Source organism: Echeneis naucrates, chromosome 16, assembly GCF_900963305.1.
Source record: "Echeneis naucrates chromosome 16, fEcheNa1.1, whole genome shotgun sequence".
In the NCBI taxonomy this organism is placed as follows: Eukaryota; Metazoa; Chordata; class Actinopteri; order Carangiformes; family Echeneidae; genus Echeneis; species Echeneis naucrates.
In genome coordinates, this window is record NC_042526.1 from 5,119,233 (window position 1) to 5,139,936 (window position 20,704).

Genomic DNA, 20,704 nt, shown 5'->3' on the forward strand with positions numbered 1-20,704 from the left:
ATAATAATGATTGTTGATGTCAAATATATAGTAGAAATCAAACATCTGAAGACGATCTTTGTGTCTGCAGGACTTTTATTGACTCCTTTAATGTTTCAATTGTTATCCCACTAATGACTCATTAAGCTGTGGTAGAGTGTCAGCCACTCCTCAACTCCTGTTGTAATGCATGTACCTTCATGAAATATGTTGTGTTTTTGTACCAAGATTTTGAATACTAGTGAAATCCTGTTAGGGCGTAACCAAGCACTGACTACAATAAAGAAGCTGGTGATTTCACTGGATGGCTTTTATCTGTTTATTTGGAAATATCATGTTTATATCTAACAAGTGTATCATCAAGAGTATCTCATACTGCAGTGACATAAATATATTTTTACATTTAAAACTGTCAAGACGAGTAGAAAACATTTTGTACTGAAAACTATACAGTAAATCTTTCTGATCATAGACCTGTCCACACACACACATACACATTCACAATCACTATATACATTAAAAATCATTTTCACAGGCACAAAACTCAAACCAAGGAGTTTTCAAAGAAACAAAACTATTTGAACGTCATAAAACATCTTATGCTATATTCTGTCTGTATGAAAAAACTTAACATGCAAAGAGAGCGGAATAACAATCGCCTGGTACAAACACCAGAATTTTGGGTTCCTTCCCTCTAACCAGGCAGAACTCAAGAGGTTCATCTTCATGAAAATACATGTGAATAGGAATGCGATGGTAATGTTAGAATTCTGCCTCAATTGGTTTCAAATTCAGTTCAAGTGATGTGAATATTTCACTGAACATTTATGTCCAGTCATGGATTCATAAAAGAAGTCAAGAGCTTCCATCAGCATTCTTTAACCACAGAGGCTCTTAAGCACAAATATCATCCCACCCACCACCTGAAACACAAGAATGCATTTGACTTTTCTATTACGGGCTATTTTTGTACAGTAGATTTAGATTTTAACAAAAGGTTCAACCTGAAGCTTAACATCAGGGAAAAATCAAGTTACAAACACCCATGACCACAAGATAACTTTCTGAAGGCCCATGGAAAACCCTTTATATGAACACGAGAAAAAAGGGGCAATCCCAGTGTGCATCACTAAGACTCAGTGGAGCTGGTCAGCTTGGAGCCTGCAGGGATCAAAGATGTGACCACCAGTTCTTTACTCAGGTCAAGACCTTTGCCCTCCTTCTCCTTGAAACAAGCAAAAGCATAAGGCATAGATTTAGAATTAAAACATGGTACTTCACCCAAATACATACACAACAGGTACTGGTCTTAAATTTAAATTACAGATTACAATTAGGAATCCTGAAGCACCAGTTTGTTTGGTAAATCGCTTGTTGTTGAAATGCATCGCATTCTTGTTGACATTTTTTCAACAGTCAATGTATGACAAAAGGCACTTGCGTGCTCATGTGGTCCAAAAAACAAAACAAAACAAAAAAAAACAGCAACCCAGCAAAATTTTGTTGAAAGATTTTCTCAACTCACAGCTTTGTATTCCAGAAACATCTCCTTGAAAGCCATGAAGTCAGTGAACGTCAGCAGCATGTCAAAGATGTCACCTGGGACCTCCTCTTTGTGCTGCCTGCAAATGAAACAGAGCCACAGTGTCAACCTTGTAACTTTTCCAATGTACTGGTGTGCCACCTAGTGGTCTGTTGCAAAACAACATTTCTCAAGAACAAGAAGTGCAATAAACAAGTGTGAGCTGACTTGTTCCTATTAGTGACAACATTAATCCCACCAAATTCATTGAAGGGACTGAGTTACTGTAGGATGAAAACATAAAATATAAAACAGCTTCAGCGAACAGTTGTGATTTCACATCTTACATGAGCAGCTCTATGAAAGTGTTCATGTTAAAGCCAGGAATCCTCTCCTTCAGCTGCTGCTCCAGGTGTTTCTCCAACAGATCAACCTACACAAAATACAACAGTTAACATATATAATAAATATTTTATATTTTAGTTAACCATTCCTGCTATTACAGACATTGAGTACATATTCATGGTAAAATTGTGTTAAACAAGGTTAAATAAATCCTATAAACATATATTACAGACACAGGTGTGTTACATTAAACAACATAGATTTGCACGAGCACGCACATATTCATTGAAGATTGATGTGTAGCTGAGTTTGTTCTCATCAGAGTCATCAAACTCAAGGTAGTGTTTCTCCATGAAGCTCTGCTGAAACTGTTGAAACTCTTTCTCTAAATGTAGAAAAGTGGAAGACAGGTACAAAATCACACATTTACACTTCTGATTCATTTCTATGCATTTTTAAATATTCAGTGTAAACAGTTTTATTAATACATCATAATCTACTGCCTTGATATTGGGCAGTAACTATCCTCTTGCAGTGAGGTTGCTGAATAATTAATTTAACAAAGAGTATGACTGAAACTCGATGTGTGCGCAAAGATCATCAAAAACAGTGGTTTTCCCAGTCCTACCCATAATGATGTCTTCGATGCAGCCAATAACAGTATCAAAAGCAGCATCTGCAGCTGAGGAACTGCAGGGAGAAACAAAAGCATTAAAGACCATGTGCCTGAAAAGTAAAATCAATGCATCTGACTCACAGTAGCAGTAAGAACGATCGCACTGAGAGCCAAGATGTCACAAACCTGTCTACTAAAAGTGCATGTTGATGGTGTCTGTCAGCGTTTCTCAGAGATATTTCTGAATGTTGCTGTCAGATGGTTTTAAAGATGTTCAGTGTGTAGCACGTTACTAGTTCGAAGGACTTCGGGCTCAAGAGGAAGGGATTTGAGAATCGACTTGGACTTCAGTGCCTCGACATTTCTCTTGAGCCTGAAGTGTACGAACAAATAAAAGCTCTGGTCCAAAGCCCGAGTTAGTGCCGTACACCCGGACAGATGGACGTCCCACCTGGAAACAGCAAAGTTTTCTTCGTCCACGTCGACCATTTCCACGATGTTGTCTGCACAGCTCCGGACATCTGAAGGAAGAGAAGAGGCAGCATCTGAACACGGATGTTTCAGCAGCCTCGACCGAAACACAAACTCTTATCAGTCAATGTAAGAAAACAGACAGAATGACGGCTGAATGTGACGATAAACGCGATCCGGATCTTTAGCTACATCTTTAGCCGTTCAATCGCTGCTGAACGTTAACGTCAGTTAGCTGGCTGGCTAAGTGAAGGGTAGCTAACATTAGCTAATCAGATGTACGTTGAATTAATTCGGACTCTACTAGAAAAGGTGTATGTCGCATTTGTTTTTACTGTTTAAAACTATTAATTTAGACATTTTAGCAGAATCGTTATTAGTTAACTGAATTTAATTGAATTACTTCGTTCCTGGATGTCCATGTTGTTTAAATGAATCCTTAACGCTGGTGCTGAATCGTGGACGTAAAGTTGTCTCCTAGGAAACGGCGAACAGCGCGTGCTCCTTCCTATCCCGTCCGGTGGGACAAACATTTTTTTTCATTGGTTCCTACCTGACTGAGTCGTTTTATTTTGTTGACCGATTACCCTTTTTTATGATAAAAGTAATTTTTCAGTGTAAACATCGAATCATTTTAGGATTCACGATGATCATAAAAAAAGATATTTGAAATAAGCACAACCGAGTCATTAAAAAAAAAAATTACATGACCATCCATTTATTACAAATATCAGAATCCAAGAAACAACAATTCTTCAATAAATCACATCTTTGGGAACTCTGGGGAAAAATTCCTTTTAGATGTTTTAAATACAACTCACAACTTGTTCATTACAATTGTGAAGTTCCTCTCCAACTGTAGGGACGACCATAAAAGTTCTCTCACCTAAATGTATAAGGTGCTCCAAGAAATGCAAGGTAGCAAACGGGCAACAGAGCAGTCATAGGTCATACGGAGAATGCAAGTCATCTTTAATAAATTATTCCAGTATAGTCTGAATGATTAACAGATCATCTTCATGCAATTTGGTGGTTAAGAACTCTTTCATTAACAATTTGACCAAAATAAATTCTACATAATTCTGTGTTTTATTTTGAAATGTTGATTATTTTGTTTTGTTTTTTTCATTGTACATATAGAAATTCTCTTGAATTGCAATCTCTTGCACCTCAATTTTGCCATCTGTTTCCAAAAGACAAATATCATTCGGTCAACCCAAAGATGCTTCAAGTAAATGATGAACACAAAGAAAGGTAGAAAACACAAGGTTGAAGACGCAGGGAAAAAGATGGTGAAGTTGCAACATGAGAGCAGAGAGATGTGCCATTACATAGAGCACAGAGGGGAATCACATTTCTCAGTCTAAATCACCTCATCATCTGAAAGATACAACATCAATCTGATGATCTGATTTTACTGGAGCAATACTGAATACAATAAATATCATAAAGAATACTGTGATTTATTGCAAATTGAACATAAACCTTTCTCTGAATGAACACCCACAAAATTTAGGTCACTACACTGTGCTGTGTAGTTCCTTTGCTTATTTATGCCCAGCATTTCACTGCCAAATCAGACACAATAGTACAGAATTAAAAGAGCAAACTGAAATTGACAAATCACTTAAAGATTCCACATAATTTTTTTAAGAATTATTTTGATCAATAATGTTGTACTTCTTGGCCAGGTTTTTACATCAGGGTTCCCCCTCACTTAAAATGTAGTTAAATCACACTTTGTGGACTGAAGATAGACATCTTAATACAGACGCATATGCTCGTAATCACAAAAACAAATTAAGACTTCATTATAATATTTTGTCATGAAATCCAAAACAGACTAAAGGTGGTTGGGGGAATTTTTAATGTATACTTCCCCTTCATGTGATCATTAAAAATGAGGACTTTATGTAAATTTGAATCCCTATGTGTTTATTTGTGCCAGCTGGGACATACATGACAGAGTCTGAGGAAAGATCAACATCTGAGAAAAGACAATACAGCACAAAAAGCAGCAGGGTCAGCCATGCTGAAAATCAGTTAGTCCTAATACAGATTCAAGTACGTTGTCTTTCTTTTTCCACTGGTTGTAAAACAAGAATTGTCATCAACTTTCGCTCTTCTACAACTTCTGATTTCGTGTCAAGCATCTTTTGTAAATCAGATCAGAGAACTGAGTGCTGGGAATAATCCTGCAACTCTTAAGTTCACTGACTTTGAGCGCAAATTTCTTCTTATGGCAAACCTAAGACTGGGCCATCAAGTACAGACAATGAAGCCGATCAAAAGACAGGTTTTGTACAACTTTGAAAATAAAGAATAAAATGCTACCTCAAGAACAGCAATTCGCATATCTATACCCGAGAACACAACGATGTGATACATCTCAACTCTATCTGTACCTTGAGTTTAATACTGTTCTACAGGCTGTGTTCTTTTCAGCTATCCAGCCCTTTCCAATGTGCAGACATGTGCATAAATTTGATGGGAATAAATAGTAGAAGCCTCCGGGCCGAAAACACAGTTGGATCCTCATATCTGTAAAGATGTCTTATAACTCTATGCAGGGGCTTGCAGTTAAGAAGCTGGCTCTGTCTGTATTTTGGTGATATTTTTTTCCTCCTCATGTATGTTCTTTCTGTCTGAAAACATTGGTGGTATAGAGTTTCGATCCTTGGCCCAGCTTCTGCAGTGAGTTGTCAGAAGGATAGAAAAGAGGAGATATAAGTAAATGAGGGAATGCTCCTTGGGATCAAGCTGTGGTTTGATTCCCCTCCTTTAATTTCCTATCTTTCTTCGCACCAATCGCCATTGTCGCCTCAGACCAGAACTCACAGCTCTGGCAACATCACAGCATTGTGGCACAACCCTCACAGCCCTGCTGGGTGAGAGGGGGTTAGAGGAGGAGGAGGAAGAGGCTGTCGGGCTTGTGTGTCTCTCCTTCCTGGAGCAGGGGCAGGAAGTGTGTCAAGAGACATGTGCAATCAGTCTGACCCTGGTCTGGATGTCTTGGCGGCAAAGGGGGCACGTCTCTAACTGTAAGGCACACTCCATACACATACCACTGAAAGAAGATAGAGGAAAACACACCATAATTTGCATGCGTTACTGCGTAATACATTTAGTTATAAATAGACATAATAGACATCTTCTACCGCTTTTCCAATAAAATAAAATAAAAAAAAAACAACAACAATTTATTAATTTAGCCCTTCACGCGGTTATATGTAGAAGCCAGAAGCCCAGATTGCAGTTTTTGATTTGTGACCAATTTGGAAACATTTCTAAAAACAGAAATCAGCTGTACACGTACCCATGTCCACAGGGCCGCAGCTCCGTGTCAGCCATGACGTCACAACACAGCGTGCAGCAGTTGTCTCGGATGCTAACTTGCTTTAGTAGGGCCAGACGCCGGTGTCTGGGAAACACATATTTAAAAAAAAAAAACAAACAAACAACACACACACACACAAACACAAATAGTCAAGTACATTTGCATGTACAGACATGCATGTTTTACTCATAGGATGTATGCATTTCCAAGGTCTGTTGCAGTAGAACATTAGACTGCAAGTACATATCCCACTTCATCTAGTTTCCCTACATTTAATTGTTCTAAATTAAAACTTGAAGCTAGTCTTAACATTTGCAAAAAGTGCTGACTGAAGCAACCCCAATGAATCAACATAATGGATATTGTGAAAAAACAAATTATTGACTGAACTAAGGATGATTGTACAAGACACCACTGCACTAAAATGGCACAACCCTTAAAATCACTTCTCACCTGGGTAGAATGATCTTTTCACTGGGCAGCAGCGAAGCAAAGTCATTGAAGGTGCTGAACTTTACAGAAGGTGGGTGGCGGAAAGGCTTGGCCCCAAAGTTAAACTCACACTGCTGGTATGACATGAAGCTGGCTGCAGCAAAGAAACCCGATCTGCCAGGTTCAAAGGTAGAGGGGGGAAAAAATGGGGTTTAGTTGAAAGAAGACAAATGGATAGATAAAATAAGACTGAAAAGCAAAACAACAAAGTAAGGAGGGAAACATTTAAGGGAAAAGGAGAGGAAGGAAATGGTCTTGATACTGAAATCACTGCCATAAAACAAAAACTGTAGAAAAAGGGATTTTTGTGGTGACTTACGTGGCTGATGAAAAGACCTGTTTCTCTGGCGGCAGCTGATGTCCGTTGAGATAAAAGATCATCTGCTTCTTGCTGAGGTCCAACAGGAAGCCAATGGCATCTCCTAAACAAGAGACACACATGAAACAGAATGAAGAGACAACCATTGTAACTATTATCCCTCCCTGTAGGAGGTAAACCTAAATTCTGGCAATGACAGCAGCATGTGGGCATCAAAAAGCACAAAACACTTCAGACACTAAAAACAATACATCTATTTTTAAACAAATGGATTCGTGTGGTGTCCCCTCTCTTGGATTGTTGTGACATTTTTTTTAAACTTCTTCTAAGTATATTATTAATACATTTTTTACACACATTAACACATTTCAAGTAATAACAGTGTGTTCATATGTTTAGCACTTACCCTCTTTCCAGCAGGGGTGAGAGTGAGGTTTACTGCGAGCATTGTACCAGATGAGCTGCCTGCAGCCATCATAGGCACATGAGTATTCATCATCTCCGATTCCATAACCCTCCTGAAAAAGCACAGATGTCCATAATGCTTAAATACAGGTCTGCAGAGGACCACAATGTGCAAAGGTTGAGCAATAAACACAGGGAAGAGGATTACATGGTTGAGGAACTTGCTGTCCTTGGTGGCCCATCCGATTTGCATCACGCCTGATGTAATGACAGTCACCTCATAGTACCAAACGCCTGAATCCACACAGAATGTACAACGCACACTCTCAAAGGACGAGGCATCACATCGTGCCTGGTGACAAGAACAGGAGGAGGATGAAAACATTTATAAGTTATATTGGCCAGTGAGATTGAAGTATAACATCAGTTGTTTACGAAATTGGCGAAACTGCTACTAATCACATGTGTCCTTGAATTCTAAGAAATGCATTTATTCCCATAGACCACACACAGACTAACCTCCAGTCCAGTAGGGGAAATCTTGAGGTACTCGCTCACATCATTGCTGTTGAGCATGGCATTGATATTAATGAGGTTGACCTTCTCGTAGGTAAACTGACGGCCCTCCTGAAGAACTGGGCAGGAGAGGGGTGACAGCAAATGTTATCATGTTTCTTCAGACTTACACACATCTGTCAAATTAATCACACTGACCTCGTCCTTCTGTTTGTGATCCTACAAATACACATGTTGAAAATATAGTGCTACTCACACAGGTTGTCAAGGCTCCACTGTGAACAGAATCCAACCTGCCTCTTCAGGTAGTCAGAATGTTCTGCCCATGACTCCAGCACAGCAAGACGATTGCTGATACAGGATTCGGACACTGTCAGTTTGTTCTCACCTGTGGGCAAGACGTCAGTGTGAGAATGAACGTCTAAACAAACTATCACAACTAAACCGTTTTAAAATAATGCCAAGAAAAAGTTCCAACTAAGCTGACTGAAACCCTTAGCTAGTGGCCTTTCCAAGGATTCAGCTTATTAAATCAGAGGGGTAGTACATCCTGCCTCTATCTCACAGCAGAGTATTTCATGAACAAAACTAATCAGTGCCAGAGCCACCAGAATGGAGACAGACTATTAAAGCTGAGACACTGGACAGGCCTGGCGTCACAGATACACTCATCTCTGGCTAATGCTTTGATGAGGTTACTCCCAGTCCTAACTGCAAACTGCAAATTGTCTCACTATTGATCTTTATTTTGAAAAGAATTCATGACACAGTGAGTGAACCTACTGGTCTGGGAGAACTTCTCCAAAGCAATGAGAGCAAACAGCATGACCGTAGGGTGGGCTTCTGAACTCTGGAGGAAAGAAACGGTCATTAGCATATAACCATTTCATTCATCATCTCTATGCAACGAACACCTACTAAAACGAAAGCTGAGGTTTAGCACTTTGTTGTAGTAATTACAGTAAAAATTGGTTGTGCTGCAGAAAAAAAGACCTTGACTATTGACAGTGTTAAGTGCACATATGTGTTTCCTTACCAGACTCTCTAGAAGATACTCAAGGGTTCCAGGGCTCAATAGTCCAATACTGGCTGGTCCTGAGAGAGAAAGACAAAGGGTTAACAAAAAAGAAAAAGATATCAAAGAACTGAAAACTAAATGTTTTCCTTCCACTTTGAGTCTGTGTTTATGCCCAACCACAATAATGACTTAAGGGATTTTTTTAGCATCAATAAATATTAAAACCCTAACCCTGCCAGTGGAAACATTTTACCCAACTACTTGCTTCCTGGCAACATCAATTTATTAATGTTACCAGGAATGACAAGAACAAAAGAATTTAATCTGTATTGATTTTACATAGCTTTTTTAATGTAATGAAATATAAAAAAGTAGTTCATGAAGACAAAATACTTAAACCTCAATTAAAGTATAGACCAGTAATCCATGAAATATAAATATTTGTGATGTGGATGTTGAGGATGCCGTTGTGCCCAGAAGTCATGTTGCCAAACAATAAAACAGAAAATCAATATAAATACATTTTAAGTATCAAAGAAAAACTGCGTTAATAAAAAGGTCAAAAATAGTAACAACTAGTCTAAACAACATTCCCCTTCCTTCTAACACGGGGTCATAAATTCTGCAAAAAGTGACATTAATCATCTTGGTAAGTTGAACAACACATACTTGTGTTCCTGTAATGAGTTGTGTGTGTGCGCCTCATGCGCAAATCATATGCCAATATTAAGTAGTGGAGCTCAACACTATTTGCTGAGGGATTAAAAATGAGGACTGTACCTGCCAGTTTCTCTGCTAGGCATCCTAGGACAGCTGTGGTGTTTCTGTGTTTAGCAGGATTCAGAGCATCCTGTTGTGCTACAGCCGAACTTAGACTCAACATGTCAGAAAGTTTCTGAAGAGCGTCCTGAAGAGAGAGAGGATAGTGACCAGATACTCCAGTTTATTCACCAGTTAAGATGGAGAGATAACATGTTGATATAATCTATATGAAAAGCCACATGTTGGTAATGGATAAAGCTTAAGTGACTAGAGGACAAACAGCTGGCAAAAGCACATCAGGAGACTAAATTTTAACTGGGGCACCAGATGCACCACAAACTTGGATCAGCCAGCATCTTACTGGTGCCAGATGTTGACCAAACAAGTAAAACCAACAGCACTTTAGATGTGCAGATGTAAATAAACATGTCCATTTTAGCAAAGGCTGAGGAAATTAAGGAAAATGCACCATTTGGAGGAAAGGGGCATCACAAGAGTTTTATTTGTTATATAGCTGCTGTTTATATATGCATATATTTCAGATTTTAAATTTATTTATAACAAAGTTATGCAGCAAGTTTTCTTGCTGCATAACTTTGTTCTGAATACCAAGAAGAGCAGAGTTCATACTGTACAGACTGTCATGGTACGACCTTTGTCCTCAGGTTACTTTGGGCAGAGAAGCAGGGGGGGCAGATTTTATTTGTCCAAAGGCAAAAAACAAACAGAGTGAAATAAAGGGGACAGAAAGCAGATGCCAGAATTTCTATCAGTAGAGATGCACATACACAGACACACACATTTACACAAACACACAACTGCACCAAAATACGGAAACATAAAATTGCCGAAATCAATAATGATGCGTGAATGTTCAGCTTTTATTTCCCCACAGGATCTGGCATCTAGGCAGTTTATTACGTTGTCCAGTTGAAACCCTGATCTTTGTCTCACACACACACAGACAGATAGACAGACAGACAGACAGAGCTTATATTCAAAGGACACAAACCTTGGTGGGTAGGGGACACTCGTCCAATAGAAGGGTGATAACTGCAGGGCCAAGTGGATCGTCCAATGGAATCACTCGAATCAAGGACTGGACAACTTCCAGCCATCCATCATCTAAGAGAGAAAGAAAGATCTGTTTGATCCAAGTAACTGAATACATCCAACTATTCATACAAATCCTGTCATTGTATGAGTGGCCACTGTGGACGGCTGCATAATCAATTAAGAAAAATATACTCATCTGGTGTCTTAATATTCAACATGTTTTAATTAAAATTATACTTGCACAGGAAATACATCTTTCAATGACTTAACTATGTCATAGTTTATATCCTGTTGATGCCTATAAGAAGTACATTTTTTGAAATATTATAAATTTTGATGATATTGTAGTCCTGAGGTAAAAATCTGTTTCTCCATATTCTCCATACAGTTCATTTCTTAACAGTTACAATCCCGTCATCCAGCCATCATTTTTGGCTGCAGCCACTTCCACGCAATGACTTTCTTTCTAACAGCCTGGTATATTTTAAACATGTATATATCCTGAGCCATGTATTCATCTGGTATATTGTGAGAAAAAGCAGTCTCACCAGAGACAGACTGTGGTTACTTGTTATTGGAAAACTATCTCTGGCAGTTTTCAGCTTCCCCTGCTTGAGAAAATAGGATTTTCTACAGGAAGCAACAACCACCGAGCTAGCAACCTACACAACTGGCACATTTCAATGAGGATTTGAATCATGCAGTAGACATATGCCTTCGCTGTTTTTGAGACCTTTTCTTTGCACAGATGTTCGAACAAAACAAGTTCCCCTCAAACTACATTTTGAACTGTGCACCCCAATGTCTCTTTTCTCTCATGCAAAGTATGTTGTCACTGGTAAAATGAATGAAATGTCAGACTGTTTGTGAAAACCCTATTGATAATTTGGCCTTAGCTTTTAATTTTTCTTGCCACAGTTGTTATTGGACACTGAATAATACGTTAACATTAGACTTGTTATGCATCATATCTACATTGTTTTTCCACTTGATTCATTTTCAGACAGATGATTCTGTTATCTGGCAGTTTTGTTCATGATAAAAATTACTTCCTCAAATGGTCAATCTTAATGAAAAACAAATAAATATGATATTGAACTGTGTTAAATTTTCCTTTTGAGACAAACTCCTGGATGATGAATATTGCATGTTTGTACGAATGTGAAAAAAAAAAAAAAAAATCCTCTCAATTAGATGACTCAGTAGCAAACAGTCTGTCTTTAACCCTATCACTGATGAAAGCCAAGTGGCTTATGAATAATGTAACATGATAGCACATGTCAAACAGAAAGTGCCAGACTTGCGGCTTTGCTGCCTTCAGGGTTCAGTATCTGCAAGCTAATACCCAAATTGGCTGTCAAGCCACAAAACACCATGCCATGTGAGCACCAAACACCATATGTGCATGGTGCATGGTGCATGACACAAAGCCCAAACACAAGCTACCATATAAGCAACCACTGTTGCACGCACAGCATGAGACCATTCACCAAGCAAAAATCTTTTTTTTTTTTTTTCCTGTTGCATCATTTTATGCATATTCAAATCATTCATGACAGGGTCCCTTCCCCACGTGATGTTCCCCTGAGCTGGCCCAGTGGATGTGTTGGAAAACACTATTAAAGCAGAAAAATTACAGCATGATTGTAACTAACAGACAGGAGGTCGCAGCATTTCTTGAGGCAATACCAGTCACCTTGTCAAACAAGCGTTTCTGAGTAGAGCTAATGTTCCCTATTCCCTCTTTTAAAAGGCTGATCTTACAAATGTGATGTTTTATTTGCCAGATTGACAAAATGCTGTCTGTTAAGTGCACACTCAGTATGTCAATGTGCATTATTTTTTTTCCCTTACCCGTCTCTGCCATCTCATGCAAAGTGATCATGGAGTAAGGGGGGTCTTGGTCACTGAAAAACAAAACAGACCACGTCATACAGGAGTGTTTACATAAATAAAAGACATCACAAATGTGCATTTTGTGATATTTGTGTCGATTTGTGTATATACTTTACAGAAATTGACCAGTGTTTCTCAGTAAGAATATTCAAATAGAAATTAGATCTCAAGCATTTATAACCCTGTGATTGATGCATCTGAAAACAAACGACTCAGCCCTTCGGTTTCCGTTGTTCCAGTAATGACTATGGGCAGTAATGTTATCCCACAGAGAGGAATGCAAGCATATAATTGTGATAGATATACATCACTGGCTGACGTTGGTTATTATCCAGCTATTACTGTTGCTCGTCATGCTCCAGAGCTGAAAACTGCTTTCTCTTTGACATCCAAAACTTCAGCAAGCTTAATCTTCGGTTTTCCCAATTATATTTTTTTTTAACTGAGATATCAAACTTAACATAGGAAATACAAACTGCTATTGTGATATTTAACAGAATTAATTGGCATATTAGTTTATAAAGCAGTGCAGTTACTCTTAACATTTATAACGATAAACAAAACATATAATGTTCGCTTTCTTTACAGTTTAAAAAAATGCTTTAAAACTGTTTATAACTTTCTGTAAGTACACAATGATACTGGAGCACACGAATGGAGGTGCGAGTCTGACGTAAAGTGACAAATCTTTAAAATATTGTTGAAGAGGAGATTGAGTTTTACCAAAGCCCCATCCTAGGCCCCTGTTGTCACTAAGAGTCTGGCTATTAAACTGAGAAACATTACAGACTACACACCCTACAATTTATATATCTGCCACAATTTCTGTATTTAGTTCCCAAATTCAACCAAACCCTTACTGAAAACAAATAACACATTACAATAAATATGCTTAATCATGCAGAAAGTCAAGTGATGAGTTCCACCTTTCTGAAATCACCAGTACTAGAACAAATACCTGAAACAAATGTTCTTATTACCATCCATATTAAATTAGCTACATTTTCATTCGGCTGGATTAGGGTTAGGTTTATAGCTTTCAGTTTTCTGGTGTGAAAAACATCCAGATCATAAAATGTGAGACATTGCTTTTGAAAGACACTTACTTGTCTACAAGTGTCCTGATGACAGCCAGCGTGTCCAGCACAAGGCCATCCACATTTTGTTTCTTCCGTCGTGGCTCATGGGGCCCTCGCCCTCGGCGTGGAGGCCTGACAGGGTCCCTTGGCCGACTGCTCCGTGCCTCTGCAGTATCAGCACCTACACCTGCACCATGATCCACCCGCCTAGCTTGTCCTCGAGTCACCCTGATAGATCCGTGGTGATGGTCCTCCAGGTCACTATCCTCCCGGCACACACAGCTGTTACCCATTGTTCCAGTGCTGGAGACCACACTGGCAAGGGTCTCCCAGAATGAAGGAGGGGAGTTTGAGGAGGAAGGGAAGAGCAGAACCCTTGCAAGGCTCCTGCAGGCACAGAAAGTGATCCAGGTGGCTACTATCATATCATTGGGAGAGATTGGATTTGGGGGACTATTGCCCCATTGGGTTGGGTGGGGTCAGCGTAAGTGATCATACTGTTGCCACGCACTGATGTGAGATTGGTTTGGGGCTGATAATTTATGGCTTGTTAAATGAATCAAGAAGGATCAGGCGATGTAACGAGAGAAGCTCTGAGCATCGTAGACAGCACAAGATTCAGACCAAGCTGCACAGCTGCAGAAGAGACACAAACAAAGAAAAAGTCAAACTCTGTCCGCTTATCAAGCTCAAAACTGACATGTTAGATAAATACGACAAAATAGTGTGCTGTAGAAAGACAGTCAACTTTAGCTGCTCCGTCTCGGAAACAAATCAGTAACTTTTTGTTATGATCTTAAGTTGTGCTGTACACGTGATTAATAATCATGTCATACATTAGCTTTAGCCATTCAGTACTGTTGACAAACAACAGCTTTACGGTTAGCTAGCTAGGAGTCTAGCCACCCACCAAAGAAGCACTGTGACGTTAGTATACTCAAAAACCAAGTGCCACAAATTCACATGTATCTTTTCATTAGTAAACTACAGTGATTAAAGTTTGACTTAGACACGTACTTACGATGCAGCCACTTGAAAGAAAAAAAAAACAGCTTGCGAGCCAAAATAGATTAGCTGACACAACAGGCAGTTAACTAGCTATGCTGTACTTCGGCTTACGACCTAACGCTAGCTGTTAGCCGGCTAACTGGACACTCCTCTGTTTCTACTATTAACGGCTCTCGGGTTAGCTAACGTGACTAGCCATGTACTAAACGTGCGACCCAAACACGGTTAAGTATAGAGGCAAATTAGTAAATACTCCGACACACACCTTAATCGTTGGCTAAAATAATCGCACTCACGTGACGACTATCTGGGATCTCTTTGACATTTTAACGACGCGACATCGCTAGCTGACTGCTAAGATCCGTAGCGTTAGCCGCTAACGTTAAAAGACTGGCCATCATTAGTTATGGATGCGGAAGCGACTGACGGAGCAGGAAGGAGGGCAACGTCAACATCCAGTAAAAAAAAAAAAAACAAAAATAAACACGTTAATTAGGAAATAGATCAATTAACTTCAATTCTTTCACTCTTTTGTTATCAAAGATGTATTACGTGGGAAAGGAAATTGATCCCTCAAATCCGTAAGAAGAGAGTTGAAGATTAACTTGGCGTGGGACAATAAAAGCGAACAACACAAACAAACAACATTATAAGTGGTGAAAATCCAGCATGGAGCAGGAAGTAGCTTTATATGTCAGTGTCACAAACACGTACACACAAAAGGTGTGCTGCTAGGATTGATTTGTGTTGTGGGAATGACAGGTAGAAGGCAACTGGGTGCCCTGAAGCCGGATTTTCCCACGAGTAAGTGAACGCAATCCCAAGTCAAGAGAAAAAACCATATATATATGTATATACATACATATACACACATATATATATATATATATGTGTGTATATGTAAAAAACAAAAATAAACACGTTAATATATATATATATATATATATATATATGTGTGTGTGTGTGTGTGTGTGTGTGTGTGTGTGTATGTATAATTTTAAGTCTACGTAAGAATCACAGTTGTGACGATAAAATACGAACAAAAACTTTTATGTCATTCTGTAATGGGATGGCTTTTATTAACACTGAGGGATCCACGTTCATTCAAGGTCTTTCCAGTCATGGGACCAGAGAAACTGATGGTAGCAACCCCGGTGACAGGAGGATCCAGGTCCATGTTCACTGAAGTCAGTGCATAAGTTCTTCTTTATCTCATCATATTATCATTTCGAACAAAATTGGGTAACCAAATGCATCCACAGCACGCAATACAACATATGTGATGGATGAAAACAAAATACAATCTGGTTTTGTCAACTACCATTGTACATTTTAGTACTTTGGGAGAGACTTCAGGTGAATTAAAAAAAACACCAAAGAACCAAAGGTTAACTAAATCAACAGTGTATTTAGATGGTATGCTGTAAATTGGGGCAGTCATACACTCTGCTTCGGTCTATGGCTGTATTAAAGGAGTTGTCACGGTACATCCCACTCTTTCCCAGCTCCCCGGTGAATTTTTGTGATTTCGGGTGGAAACTAGATGGAGCAGTTTCAAAGGTTGGAGGGCGCCGGCCGTATTCACCGGAGGTTGTCCTGTACAGTGGATTCTGGGGTTTTGCCCACAGCGTTGCTTCTCCACCTTTAGCTGCTGGAGCCATCATGCAGGAGAAAACTGGATTTCCAGGGCTGGTACATGTCTTTGGCTTTTCAACCTGCTGCTGTTGAGAGGCTGACATCTCTGCTGCACTTAGAAAAGAAACTGATGTTAGAGTTGACCAACCTCAGCTTTTGATTTGCACGATTAAACACAATCAAGCTCATAGCTGTAACGACAAAATCGAAAGCCACTCGATGCTATCATGTTTTATGCTAACTGACGACGTGAACTACAACTAAACAACAACCAAACAAACTCGAATTATTATTATTTTAAAACATGCATTCACGAAAACTTTGCCAATTTATACTCAAATTATATATATTGGTTGAATTTCATATCGTTACCTTCAAATGAAATAAACCAAGGAAACAATCTACGTTTTGCCGTAACCAAGGGCAGCGTTGGTTACCATGGAAACCGTGAACCATAACGGAGGCTGTTCAATACACAGACTTTGCCTGATCATCGTGGGCTCACCGTGGTGTGGATTGGACGTGTGGCATACTTAAACAGCACAACTTCCACTGTTTAAAAGCAACATTTACCTTTTAAAAATCCCGACAGCGGCGGAGACCCTTGTTCGTCGGTTTTAACTCGAAGTGAACGAGAAAATTCAGTCGTGTTTATGCGTGAGCCAGAACGTTCCTATGGCAACTCCGTCGTACGTCATCACCAAGCGCCAGGTGCTTACGCGCACTTATCGCGTCTTCGCGTTTTAAACGGATAGTAAAGAAGGGTCAAACCCAAACTCCAGTCGTGTTCTTTTCAGACTTTTCGGGCCCTCTTGTTACAGTTTTTTTGGGTTATTTCTGTGGCTTCTCTACTGCGCACATTTTGAGCAGTTTGACGGAACATCCCCTCCTCCTCCTCAGTGTGCAGAGTGTTGCTGTTAGCTTGAGGCTAACTCGGGGAGCGGAGAAGACGTGAGAGCTGCACAGAGGATGGACAGTGAAATCCAGAGAGATGGGAGAGTCCTAGACCTCACGGATGATGCCTGGAGGGAAGATAAACTGCCTTATGAAGACGTCACCATCCCCCTGGTACGCGTTGTCATACTACACAGATTATTGTTAATTCTTGTCAGCTCCAGGAGGAACCACAGCTGTTTACAGACGAATGCAGGAATTTCTCATCGATATTTTGAGCATTGTTTTGTTACTCCGACGAGATGTTTCTTCAGAAAGTAGTAACAATAATCAGCTGCTTCAGTTTATCCGGAGGTTTATTGATGTTACCAAACCAATTACCAAATTGCTAATTGTTTTATGAATAACACACTTTAAATACAGAAATCTGGATATTGATTTCCAGCTTGTTGCACAGTTACTAGGCTTGAGATGTTGGCGAGGCATTCCCAAGTTTTGGGCTAAAAGGATTTAATAGGAGACAGCTCCGTTAAAAACGCAATTACAACTGCACAAAGAACGCCTTGTCATCTTAGCTTGAATTTGTACGTATTTTCATTGTGTCTTTCTTTCCCTGTTTGCTGATAGAGTGAGCTGCCTGAGGCGGAGCAGGACAATGGAGGATCCACAGAGTCTGTAAAAGAACAAGAGATGAAGTGGACTGACCTCGCCTTGCAAAGCCTTCATGAAAACACACCAAGCACTGGAAGCTGAAGGACTCAACACTTGCAACCCCTTTAAGAGATCTCTCCCATTGATCACATGACTGAAAGGCAAACTGCAAGGCAAACAGCCCAACAAAAGTGATGTCTCCCCCCTAACTCTAACCCCCGATACTTAAAGGTGGAAAATAACCCACCACCTCCAATCTTGTTTGTAATCTTGTCATGTCAGTGTCAAGCAGTGCATTTGGCCATATTATGGTTGTTTTTGGTTGAAAAATATTACATATTTTGTCTTCTTGTTATGGATTTCAAATTACACTCAGATCAAGCTTCTCTGAGAACCTCCCAGAGGGTGAAATGAGAAAGAAAGTGTGTCCTGTTTGCAGCTCCCATTATCACTGTGTCTTTGTGGTCTCTGCTATGAGCTTGCGGACATGGTCATGTGGCCCCTGTCCCAGAAGAACTGAGGGATGTCTGTAGGAGCCCCCCAGGCGATCCCAGAGCGTGAAATATTGTCCATAGTTGTAGTTGAAGTAGAGATGATGGTCTACGTGGTGAGCAGCACCATTGATTAGATAGATCAGAGGGCTGGGTATGCAGTAGTCTCCATCGTGTATGGAAATGGTCCAAATGTTGACAAAGAAAAAGAGTGAAAGGTAAACCACCTGTAATGTAAATATTTCAAATGTAATTATTATTATTTCTATTGGGTTTTTTTTTTTTGCATTGAACAGTTAAGTCAAAGTACTTTTAAGATGCAGTTTTCAAGCACAACTGTAATCAGCCAGATTACCACCTTGTGGAGGGGGAAGATAAAAGGGTAGATGTGGTAGGGTAAGCTCTGCAGGAAGCCATCAAGTGGGTGGAAGGCATGGCTGGCAAATGGTGTAGGAATCTTGAATATATGATGCTGCTTATGTAAGTGCTGAGTGGGAGAGACACATGGTTGGAAATCTGGTGAATAAAATAACGTGCATCCAAGGGACAATTAAGTACATTTAGAGCAAAGATTGAATTAAATTCAATAACCATGATGGAAGAAAGTGTCAAATTTGAAGGTCCTTAGTGATCCATCAAATAAATAAATGTTAAGTTAGAGTTTTTATATATTGATTTGGAAAGTGTATGTTGAGCCTTGACTTGGCAAAAAATACTTCAAAAATATTTTTTTTTCAGTGACTGAAAAGGTTTGATATACAGTAAAGTACATCACTGTTTTTCTTTGCTCTTAACTTATACCTTTCCTGAAAGATCTTTGGCTACTTTGTGAAAGCTGTAAACATAAAAATCCCATATCACTATATAAAAAATCGTATTTATACAGCACAAGAGATACAGAGCAGCATGATCATTAATTTGACATTCTGTAGTATTTTATGCTGAGGAGAGCAGTCATTAGGTTCGTCACAGCAGTTTTTCTTGATGCTCACCTTGTAAATGCTCTTGTGGTGCATGCAGCGGTGTATCCAGTAGATACACATGTCAGTAAAGAACAAGAAACTGACAATGCTCTGGAACAAACCAGGCCAGCCTGGAGGCACACCAACACACGAAAGACTTTCAAAAGAACTAATTATATTCCAAAATGTTTATCATATAAAAAGTGTTGGGTTCATGGTTGGATTCGCTTAGTCAAGTCAGATAATATTTTGTTTCTAGTGCTTGATTAATGTTTATGTAACTTTAACTTTGAGATTCATACAATAAATATTGCCCTGACTATTAGGATTTTAACAGTTTACTCACCCAGAGCAGATTCACTGATGTTGTCGTAAAGTTGGCTGTGTCCCCTGACCTCCCAGAAGAAAAGGGCAACTGTGGGGAAACTCATCCAGAAGATAGATACAGTTCCCAGTTGGATCTCTTTTCTCACCTGGTTCTGTCATTGAATCAAAATCAGTATTTAGGAAAGATTTGCACAGAATTGGCCGGAGGTTTAATGTTACATATCAGAGACAGAACAGTCAGTCACTGCTAGTACAAAACAGTGAGTTCACTGTTCACTGTAACCCTAACCCATTCACTTTTAGTCAGTGAGTACAACATTCATCCACAAACCAGCCTACCTTAATAAACTGTGGATGTATCATGAGCTTATGGTCAAACACATAGTAGAAGTTAAGAGCACCAAAGCCCAGGTAACTGAGCTCTGCTCCCAGAGTGGTCACCACCCACAGGCTGATGATCTGACGCAGAGGTTCATCCTCAGACCACGAAGCCGGATAAACATACGGAGTGAAGATGTAATGATCAGTGATGTTCAGCACATGATCCATGGCACAACCTGTCAGTTAAAGCAGTCAATCTTACTCCTCACCACTGTGACAAAATGTACCATGTGTGAGAGACAATCCCATTACTGTAGTGAAAAACAAACTGATAAGGTTCAGACGTGGTTCACTCTGAAATAATCAGATTTCACAGATTATTGTGCTGACATACCAATGGTTAAGGTCCATGCTGTACATTAGGCCTTTTAAAAATATAATCATGCATTTCATCATGCATATTTTAACATAAACATGGCATAAAGAGTGGTGGCTTCTGCAGAAATGGACAAAGCAGATAAAGAAAAACATTTTAAGTCGGGAATGACTTAAGTATTGGTAACTCCTGGTTAAGTTTTTTTCAGCTTCTATAAAATGAGCCC

General features: G+C 39.5%; 4 protein-coding genes across 8 annotated transcripts; 1 reads left to right on the plus strand and 3 right to left on the minus strand.

Annotated features, from left to right (window-relative positions):
* Positions 1-291: 291 nt before the first annotated feature.
* On the minus strand, positions 292-3,405 carry arl2bp (ADP-ribosylation factor-like 2 binding protein). Of its 2 annotated transcripts, none has more exons than XM_029523492.1 (7): positions 3,337-3,405; positions 2,914-2,983; positions 2,475-2,536; positions 2,125-2,231; positions 1,849-1,934; positions 1,505-1,601; positions 292-1,204 (listed from the first exon to the last, which is right to left on the minus strand). In XM_029523492.1, exons 1-7 carry the CDS (start codon positions 3,353-3,355, stop codon positions 1,109-1,111), a joined length of 537 nt encoding a protein of 178 aa, XP_029379352.1. In that variant the 5' UTR covers positions 3,356-3,405; the 3' UTR covers positions 292-1,108. The 2 variants fall into 2 exon arrangements, with proteins under 2 accessions (XP_029379352.1, XP_029379353.1); XM_029523493.1 differs by having other exon boundaries at positions 2,914-3,030; positions 3,337-3,397.
* Positions 3,406-3,635: 230 nt separating this feature from the next.
* rspry1 (ring finger and SPRY domain containing 1) lies at positions 3,636-15,230 on the minus strand. Of its 4 annotated transcripts, none has more exons than XM_029522922.1 (15): positions 15,118-15,230; positions 13,841-14,449; positions 12,693-12,745; positions 10,795-10,907; positions 9,801-9,927; positions 9,039-9,097; positions 8,786-8,852; positions 8,259-8,390; positions 8,006-8,121; positions 7,695-7,838; positions 7,488-7,599; positions 7,082-7,184; positions 6,724-6,876; positions 6,250-6,354; positions 3,636-6,000 (listed from the first exon to the last, which is right to left on the minus strand). In XM_029522922.1, exons 2-15 carry the CDS (start codon positions 14,236-14,238, stop codon positions 5,904-5,906), a joined length of 1,779 nt encoding a protein of 592 aa, XP_029378782.1. In that variant the 5' UTR covers positions 14,239-14,449; positions 15,118-15,230; the 3' UTR covers positions 3,636-5,903. The 4 variants fall into 4 exon arrangements, with proteins under 4 accessions (XP_029378782.1, XP_029378781.1, XP_029378780.1 ...); XM_029522921.1 differs by having other exon boundaries at positions 15,087-15,216; XM_029522920.1 differs by having other exon boundaries at positions 14,835-15,216.
* A 1,947-nt stretch (positions 15,231-17,177) lies between these two features.
* On the plus strand, positions 17,178-19,380 carry anapc13 (anaphase promoting complex subunit 13). The gene is made up of 2 exons (XM_029523212.1): positions 17,178-17,524; positions 17,978-19,380. The coding sequence occupies exons 1-2, from the start codon at positions 17,426-17,428 to the stop codon at positions 18,101-18,103; spliced, it is 225 nt and encodes a 74-aa protein (XP_029379072.1). The 5' UTR covers positions 17,178-17,425; the 3' UTR covers positions 18,104-19,380.
* On the minus strand, positions 18,424-20,330 carry LOC115056631 (lathosterol oxidase-like). Its single transcript, XM_029523211.1, has 5 exons — positions 20,121-20,330; positions 19,801-19,933; positions 19,485-19,585; positions 18,851-18,979; positions 18,424-18,719 (listed from the first exon to the last, which is right to left on the minus strand). The coding sequence occupies exons 1-5, from the start codon at positions 20,328-20,330 to the stop codon at positions 18,450-18,452; spliced, it is 843 nt and encodes a 280-aa protein (XP_029379071.1). The 3' UTR covers positions 18,424-18,449.
* Between the last annotated feature and the right edge of the window lie 374 nt (positions 20,331-20,704).